The 9,430-nt window shown below is 40.7% G+C and overlaps 1 protein-coding gene across 1 annotated transcript in view; it reads left to right on the forward strand.

The window, feature by feature from the left end:
• The first annotated feature begins 186 nt into the window (after positions 1–186).
• The window catches only part of LOC121924439 (hornerin-like), a 47,626-nt gene continuing 38,382 nt past the window's right edge, over positions 187–9,430 (forward strand). Inside the window, exon 1 of the mRNA XM_042455911.1 lies at positions 187–613. Within this exon, the coding sequence (XP_042311845.1) occupies positions 278–613 (336 nt within the window). The 5' untranslated portion in view covers positions 187–277. The remainder of the gene's footprint in view (positions 614–9,430) is intronic.

Below are 9,430 nucleotides of genomic sequence, written 5' to 3' on the forward strand. Positions count from 1 at the left end.
GTGCATGTGTGCTTACCTCACAAACAAACTACAAAAGACAGGAGGGAAGGAGGAAGAGAGAGAGAGAACGCCAACAGGTTGATCTGGATTACCTCAACCGTCACACCCTCCTCACTTTATGAGCATAGCAGAACAGGTGTTTGTAATTCATTAGCCAAACTGAGCTCAGCACAGACAGGAGTTGCATCAAGGACGCTGCTTCCCAGCGTGTGTCGTGTTGTCTGTTTCACTCGCTGCTAGCTGGCCGAAAGCTCCCTGGAGATCCTCCATAGCCACCATGACTAGCCGGTCCCGGGACTTCAGCAGCCTCAGTGGCAGCTCCCTGACTTCTCCAGGAGCCTTCTGTCACAGGAGAAGAGAGCGATCCTATTCCCCTTCTTCAAGATATAGGGCCTGTCACAGCCCCATCAGGGGTGATACCAGCAGCAGGAGAAATTTCAGCTCTTCGAGCCTCACCGGATACAGCCGCCAAGCTTATCCCAAAATTTCGGTCAACCAACGACTCTTGACTCCGCTACACCTGGACATTGATCCCTCCTTCCAGGAGATCAGGAACAAAGAGAAAGAGGAGATCAAGACACTCAATAACCAATTTGCTGCCTTGATTGGGAAGGTAAGATCAAGCTGCTCTTTATGTTGACCAAAGTGCAAGCAGGCTTGGGCCTAGCCTGACCTGTGGATGTGGGAGGCGGCCATAGATCCAGAATCTCAGCTGGAAGATTCAGGGATGATAATTTCCACATCATCAGAATTGCTCTTGCTGTTTCACTTTTTAGATGTTCTGCTCCAGACACCAAAATGGCCAGCCTTGGTGCTAGCCTTGTAGTTTATTTTTTTAAAAAAACTGGATTTTATTTCTAGTGCTAAATCCATATTAGTTAGGAGTCTAATTCTGCTACGCTGCAGAAATAGAGCAGTTTGACACAACTTATACTTTTATGGCTTAACGTTATTGAATTCAGGGATCTGTAGTTTATTAAGACACCAGAGCTCTCTGAGAGGGAAAACTAAATATCTCACAAAACTACAGATCCCAGAATTCCATAGCATTGAAGCATGGCAGTCAAAGTGACGATAGAATGCTTTATGTCTTCAGTGTGATGGCAGCCTCAGACAATTGGAAAATATCCCGTCTTCAGGTAATGTATGTATGGGGGGTGGTATCCTTGCTCTGTGTGATGTAGGAAATCTGTGGTATTCATTCACTACAATGCCTGGCCTTTAAATAAGATAGAAACAGTTGTAGGCTCTTCAGATCAGGAAAGAATGTAGCCTCAATGGCAAAACAAGTTCTGCAAACAGGAAGACAGACAGGCGCAGTCTTACAAGGGCTACCTAAAAACTTCTACACTGACATGGCACAGAAGAAAAACACCATTGGGGGCAGGGGATGAAAAATTGTAGTTATAGGGAAGAGAATTGTGTCACATGTGATTCACAAATAACGTTACAGGCACTGTTGACAATGTGACTATCACAGAGGCCCATCCCACATAGAAGTGAAAAAGCAATTGGCATGCCAACTGGAGGGGAAATTGCATCATATCTGGATGGGGGGAAATCAGTTAGAATAGTGATGAAATTCTTCTCCAAGGCTGTCCACTGGATACCCATCCTCAAGGATATAGCCTATGCTACACATTTACGTGATGTTTATCATATCAATTCAGCTGTCATGTCCTTTTTGTCTATAGTTTGTAGAGGATACAGGTGATTCCTTCAGAACAACTAATGCCCCTTCTAACCATGCAAACAGGATCTCAGGAGTCCTTGGGAGGAGGTAATAATGGCTAAACAAGTTTAATGTCAGTTGAACATACATCCTAAGAATTTATTAAGAAATAAATATGATTTTGCTGGTGAGAACCAACCTTTCCCTTACACCCTAGCAGTCCCTTGAATGGTTTTTGTTTTGCCCTACCAAACGTTGCTGGATTTTTAATCATGCTGAAGATGCTATAGAGCACTTATTCAATTCAAATCTGAATGCTCTTGTAAGCTAATAAGCCACATCCCTGAATGAGTGTTGTGTCTGTCTTTCCTATTTAAAATTATTATTATTACTGCCACCTGTAATTTTTCTATGCCAGAAAGGTGCAAGAATCTAGCATTGGTTGAATATAAGTTACCCTTCCCTCTTCCCATACCTTTTCATCTGCCAGTGTTGCAACAAGATTAAAAACAAACCAACAAACCACTATGCAGAGCAAGATTCCAGTTTTGCAGTGGGACTGGTGCATGATTTTTCCTGTTTTTCTTTTCCTTCCCCATCTCTCCTTCCCTTTGTGTTGTGCCTTTCTAGATTATGAGCTTAGGGGCAGAAACTGCCTTGTGCTTATTGATCACTCAGTTGCTCTGTCAGCCTTTCCAGTTGCAGAGTTTGTATAAATGCTTAAAATAAACACAACAGTTAAGGTGACCCACAGAGAGAATAGAATTCTAGGCTGTGCCATTCCATATTGTGGTGGAGTGTCGTATGCTCCAGTGTGTGCCCAAGAAAATAGTTTCATCATTGTTGTGTACAGAAGCAAAACTATAGCACATCACAAATAAAGTTGTAGTACAGACACATTTCATATGTTCTAGGTTACTACATGTTGTTGTTGTGTGCCTTCAAGTGATGTATGACCCTAAAGTGAGCTTATCACGGGGATTTATTGCTAAGATTTGTTTGGAGTGAGTTTGCCCTTGGCTTCTTCTGAGGTCAAGAGAGTGTGACTTGCTTAGGTCACCCAGTGTATTTTAATGGCCATGCAGGGATTTGAATCCTGGTCTCCCAGTGTTCTCTTCCCACATTCAAATCATTACACCATATTGGCTCTTGTATTACTACATAAAGGAAACTGTTTATGTTTGCTGTTTATAAACATGGCATGCACATCACACCTGTAGCCTGTGGTACAATCCAGAATTTTCTTTCGTCTATTGTCTGTCCTGATAATTGCATCCTGTATTTTTCCAAAAACCCCAGGGCAGCTAGGAATAAAACAATATCGGCATCAGCGTCATCATCATTATGATCACCCAAACAGAAACATCAGATAAAGAACAATGTCAATAAAACAGACCAGCCATTGAAACATTAATCCAGTTAAAAGAGAGTTGTGACCAAACCAATGCAACAAGTAAGACTTTGATGCCAAGAGATGCAACGAAAGTACTGAGCAAAATGGGCTTTCTATAATTTGGTTGCTACCATTGAAAAGTCCCTCTACCCTACAGTCTTGTTCTCTCTCTATCCCTTGTCTCTCTCTTAGACACAACCTGTTTTAAACCAGAAGGGGTCTATGCCTACAGAAGGACTTCCAGTGAAGATCATTGCTGATGGGCTGTTTTGTGTTAAGAGATGTGGTCTTTCATATATGAAAGTCCTGGGCCAGTAATGGATTTGAAAGGCCAAATCAAGGCTGGATTTAGGATGAACATGGACTGACAGCCACCAGAATTTTTCAAATATCACCATTGTTCCTTCATGTTCTGCATAATGATTTGTTCATTGTGGCCAGTGAGGTCTTTGGCAGATAGCATGTGTCACCTTATGAAGTGAAGCAAAGATCTAGTTACATTCTTATTGTGTTTGATGCTTTAAACAGAGAAAAAGAAATGAATGACTAGCATAGACTGGTCAGAGAGACACACACACCTTTAGATTTTACTGGAGTGAAAGCCTTTAGACATTCGAAGAGGAGATGTCACTGTGATAATACACAGTCTCTCCTGTGATGAGGTGTAGAGCAAACACACAAGGAAGACAAAAGATTGTTTTCAAAGCACAACAGTTTGACTGCACAAGACAGGTTGCTGCAAAGCCCTCATGTTCTGTAAACAGATCATAATTTCCTGCAGGATTGCTTCACAGAGATGTCTAGTGTGGGCAGCAAGTGCCAATCCTAAATTTTAAAGTGAAGTGTTACACGCACACATTGGTATCACTGTCTCATAATTTTAGGAGACAGTTTTTATATCCCAGTTACGTGAATACTACACCCAATGTTTATGATATGCAAATAGATGATTGTGCAGACATGTTCTGCTCTGTGCATTAAAAGGCAAGATAGATACAAGGCAAAGAAATTTTGATCTAGTCTTTTCGAATGCCAGTCTTGACAATGTAATCATGCATGCTTTTAAAGTTTATTTTGGAGCTAAGGCTGTACTTGTTTAAAATTCCCTGGAACACTAGGAACCAAAATGGTCCTCTTCAGGGTAGTTTTTAAACTGTGCTCAGGGACTCTCACAAAATGACATTAAGTTAGGCATTAAAAAAACCCCTCACTGATGAGATGAGCAAATGATGCACCCAGCTGCTGCTGTAGCAATTGCAAAAGATGTACATCCATCATAATAAAATAATTATCCAGCAGTCGACAATGTCTTTGTCTTTGGAAACCCTCTAGTGACCTTGTGAAAGTCCGGTGTGTGTGTGTCTAAAAATATTTTACAGGAGGAGAATAGAAATCCAAAAACATCAGCCAGGCAATGTTGTGACTGTGATGTCTACAATTAAGCCTAGATAAATAGTCTGGGAGTATTAAAAAGCACACTTTTGTACAACTTCAGTTGATCCTCATGATCTTTATCAAATTAAGACATTAACTGCCTGTAGGTTTCCGTCTTGTTTTGCTCTCAGTAATCAATGTGGCTAATTTTGTGTTTATCATTCCTTATAACCTGTCATTTGGTGAACCTAGGTAGAAAATTCATCATCCTGTTGCCTGAAGGCCAGTTTGCACAATAATTTCTTGTGGAACAAGGAAACACATTAGCTGAAGGAGACAATCACTGGATAGCCATTTCCATGATTGTAGAACCACTCCATCTTCCAGTTGTGACCAGTTCACACAATGTATTTGTACCTATTTGGCTGGGTGTCTCTGAACTATTTTAAGTATTGGGTTTGGAGGGAGATCTTGTCCAAATGAGCCTTGATGACTTGTGGCAAGTCAACTTTAATTCTAATTGTATGCAAAGGGATCTTGCAGCACTTTTGAGACTAACTGAGCTTTTGTACACTTGATCTACTTTCTCAGATGCATGGAGTGAAGTAGACCAAGGCAACAAAAGCTCATGCTACAGCTTCCTTCACACAGTCTCAAAAGTGCTGCAAGATTCCTTTGCATGATATTCCAGATGAACATGGCAATATCTCTGAATTCATTCTATTTGCTAAGCTATTTATCTGATTGTTATAAGGAAGCCATAACCCTCAGTTTGTAAGACCAGAGTAGGGCAATCGATAACCAGGGATCTTGGAGATATTTCATTCATAGGGTCCCCATAAGCTAAAGAGGCGGAACAGATGAGCACGAAAGAGTGGCCTGAGTCTGCTCCAACCAGAAGTGGGTCAGAACCCTGCTGTCCATACAGTCTACTCCCAAGGTGGGCCACGGATCCAGGGGCCAACTGGCACCACCTGAAATCAGACTATCCCAGCTCTTTTTTGCTCCAGTCCTAAGGACTTCAGCATGGCTTCCAGCCACTTTGGAGGCATGTATCATTTCATCAGCATGCCTTTAGTGTGGCCAGAAGCCACTTTGTTTGGCCTGTCTGTTCTGGCCCAAACTTGATGGCAAACAACAACACCTGATTATTATCTTTGCATCTTACCTTTCTATCAACTGAAAAGCTGACTGTACAGTTCTCAGTATGTAAACTGAGCATTCTAACTCCAAACGTTTAATAAAGTTGTTGGAGGGGGGAAAAAGACATTATTTCGTCTAATCACTTTATGTTCCAATGCTAAACATTGCTTGCTATATTAACAAATGGCATGGTATGCTTCAGATACAGTGCAATACAACAGTGTTACCATACCAAACTGGGGGTGCCGCTTAAATTCATTGTATCCATATATATTTTTGATAAAATCTGTTTGTTTGTTTGTTTGTTTGTTTTTCATGTTAAGCAGTGTAGAGAGGAGAGCCAGCATGGTGTAGTAGTATGAGTGTTGCACTGAAAACCAATGATAGATTCCCCACTCAGGGATGAAACCCACTGGGTAACCTTGGGCAAGTTACACTGCCTCAGCCTCAGGGGAAGGCAATGGCAAACCTCTTTTGAACAAATCTTGCCAAGAAAACCCCATGATAATTTTGCCTTGGGGTCGCCATAAGCAGGAAACAACTTGAAGGCACACAACACACATGCAGTGTTGAGAGATCCTCTTGATTTGTGAGAAGGTGAATTTCCACGACTGAAGTGGGTGACTTAGGGCAAGTCCCACTCTTTCAACCTCAGAGGAAGGCAATGAATAATTTTTAAATAAATTTTACCAAGAAAACCCTGGCAAGGTTATTCACCCTCTTTGGATTAGCTGTGAGGAAACAGTGTTGAGAACCACATGCAGCACCAGCTATGGATTTTGACCATTTTAAGGATTAGGACATCACATTAATCCTATTCACACACTGTATTATCTAGTAATAGATCAACTAAACATGCACAGAGAGGAATCCCCTTGGGTATAATCTGCACTGCAGAAATAACGCAGCTAGACATGGCTTTAAGTGCCATGGCACAATGCGATGCAATTCTGTATGGGATTTCCAGTTTTATGAGATATTTAGCCTTCTCTTTCAGAGAGCTATGGCGCCACAACAAACTACAAATCCTAGGATTCCATGGGATGGAGCCATTTAGCCATATAAAGCAACATCATGATGCATTATTTCTGCAGTGCAGATGCAGATCTTGTCATCACTCCATAAGCAGAATAGGATTCTGAAGAAGAGAAACCTGTTTGTGCCTGGAGGATTTCTACACAATTGGAAACCCTAATTTTACAGGGTTTTTGACATTCCATATGAGAAGAGGACTTATGCACTCCCTTTCTCACATATATGCTTAATATAGGCTCAGTACAATCTCCGGATTGTTTGTGTGGATGGTGCCATCATTACACAGCACCGTCCGCACAGCACACATATATATTATGTCACACGCATGCTGCGTCCAAACAGGGTGGCGTGTGCGTTACATAACCATGACGTCACAAGGCAGAAATGGTGCCTTGGCAGCGTCACAGCAAGGAGCTTCATTTTGGAGCTCCTTTTTACTGCAGATCATTGCCAGGGCCGTGCGGTTGCCACGGCAACAATAACACTTAGGAAGAATTGTGCATGCTCCAATTTGGTATATGTTAAGTTTTTAAACTTCAGTCATAAAACTAAATGTGTCAGTTATACATGAAAATGGAGCAAGGATTAGATCACAGAGGTAAGGAAAAGAGAAGAGGGTACAGAGTGGATAGGAGAGAGAGATGTATAAGGAGGGGAAGAAGAAAAGTGGTAAGAGATCAAAACGAGAAGAGATAGGAGGAGAGATTAGGAGGAGAGATTAGGGTGAAGATGGGTAGAATAGTAGTAAGGGAGGAATGAGGAAAGAGAAGTATGGGATAAATAGATAGGTCTATGTTCTAGGAGCATTTTTTATTATAGATGGAGTTAGGAATAATACAGGATGAGGTAGTGGTTTAAGATGGAGGTGTAGGCTCAAGGAGGTTTCTTTCTTTTGTTGTATGTGTTTTGCTTTGGAGTTGGCTCCAGTCCCTCCAAGTCTGCGCGTGTCTCTTTAACGGGAGATGTTTTTCAGTTTGTGTTCTTTCCATGCTTGTACAAGGCCTTGCCCAATAGGATAATAATCTTGCTCTAGGTGCCATATAATAGGATTAACAGGAAGGAACCTATCAAAAATCTTTCCTTGGTTATTCATAGGTAATTCCAAACAAACATTGAAAGCAAGAGCTGATGGTAGTAATTAAATTTAGGAAGAGGTTGCCAAAAGAGGGGGTGAATTGTCTATCATTTGCAATCTTTGGATAAAGAGCAGCAGATGATCTTTAGAAAGATAATGACTAAACATAGGTTAGCAGGCATGTTATCACAACAATGTGGGCTGAAGCCAATAATCAAAGTTGTCAGACTTTGTTTGAGGAATGGAGAGAATTTTAATGAAAACTTACCTATGAAGTTTGCATTAAGATTTATGGGAATGCTGGTTTCTTTTCTCTGGAATTTTGTTAAGCATGTACCACAATTTTTCAATTGGAATCAATGGGAGTATTGCCAATGAATCTGATTACATAATATGATATCTTTTTGTTGTTCAAAGGAGTTGATTCAAATTATAAGAAGAGGTTCCAGCGAAACATTAGGAAGAGCTTCTTTACTGTAAGAGCTGTTCCATGGCGGATTAGATTACTTCAAGGGTGGTGGACTGGAGGTGTTTAAACATAGGTTGGATAGGTATCTTTCAGCAGCGGTTTAGATGTATATACCTACATGGCCCTTGTTGTCCCTTCCAACTGCTGGATATCTCCCAATGCAAGCCTACCCAAGGCCTACAATTTTCAGGGGAGGACTGAAATCCATCATTCATATTTGGGGAGGTTTCGTGCCATCATTATGCAGATGATACCCAACACTATGACTGCTTTCCACTGCAGCCCATTGAAACTGTTTCAGTCCTAAACCAGGGCCTATAATCAGTAATGGACAGGATGAAAGTGAACAAACTGAAGATCATTTCAGATAAGACACAGGTGCTTCTGGTCAATTAAAAAGCAGCTCAGGGAATAGAAATTCAGGCTGTGCTGAATGGGATTATATGCCTGCCGAAGACACAGGTCTGAACCTTGGATGTGTTCCTGGATTCAATCTGAACCAGGAAGTTCAGGTTATAGCAGTGACCAGGTCTATATTTGCACAGTTCTATCTAGAACCCTTTTTGTGCAAAAAAAAAAAAGATAAGGTTTTTGTGCAAATAAAATGACATGCAAATAATCACAAGCAAAATCTCCCTTAATCTCTTGTAATCTCTTGTAATCTTGCCCAGTGAAGAGAAAGCTTGAAATTCTTCATTCTTGCCTGTGAGAACAAGATAAGTAAAGATTTATATCTCTGCTCTGGAAGCACCTTCAGTTGTGGTGAAAAGCCACTGTTAACATGTTGAATTCAGCCTGAAGTTTGCTCATTTTATGCCAGAGATAACCCATATTCAGAAAGTTTTGCAATGGGCTCCAAGACGCAAATACAAGATGAATTCCATGTAACCATTACAATCCTTTCCCATGAGCATCTCAACATGTGGTGACACAGCTGTAAGATGTTAATAGGAGGTTATTTAAATCCATGGCTGTGAAATTGTGGCAATGAAATGGGATCCCCCACTCTCTTTCTTTCTCTCTCTCTCACAAACACACAGATTGAGTTTCTCTTATCTGGAATTCTAAAATCAGAAATATTCCAAAAGTGCAAAACTATTTTGACCTCTGCTTTCTGATGGTTCAGTGTACACAAACTTTGTTTCATGCACATAATCATCACGAAATTGTGTATACAATTACCTTCAGGCTATGTGTATAATGTATATAGGAAGCATAAATTATTATTATTATTATTATTATTATTATTATTATTATTATTATTATTAT

This window comes from Sceloporus undulatus, chromosome 2 (assembly GCF_019175285.1).
Source record: "Sceloporus undulatus isolate JIND9_A2432 ecotype Alabama chromosome 2, SceUnd_v1.1, whole genome shotgun sequence".
NCBI lineage: Eukaryota > Metazoa > Chordata > Lepidosauria > Squamata > Phrynosomatidae > Sceloporus > Sceloporus undulatus.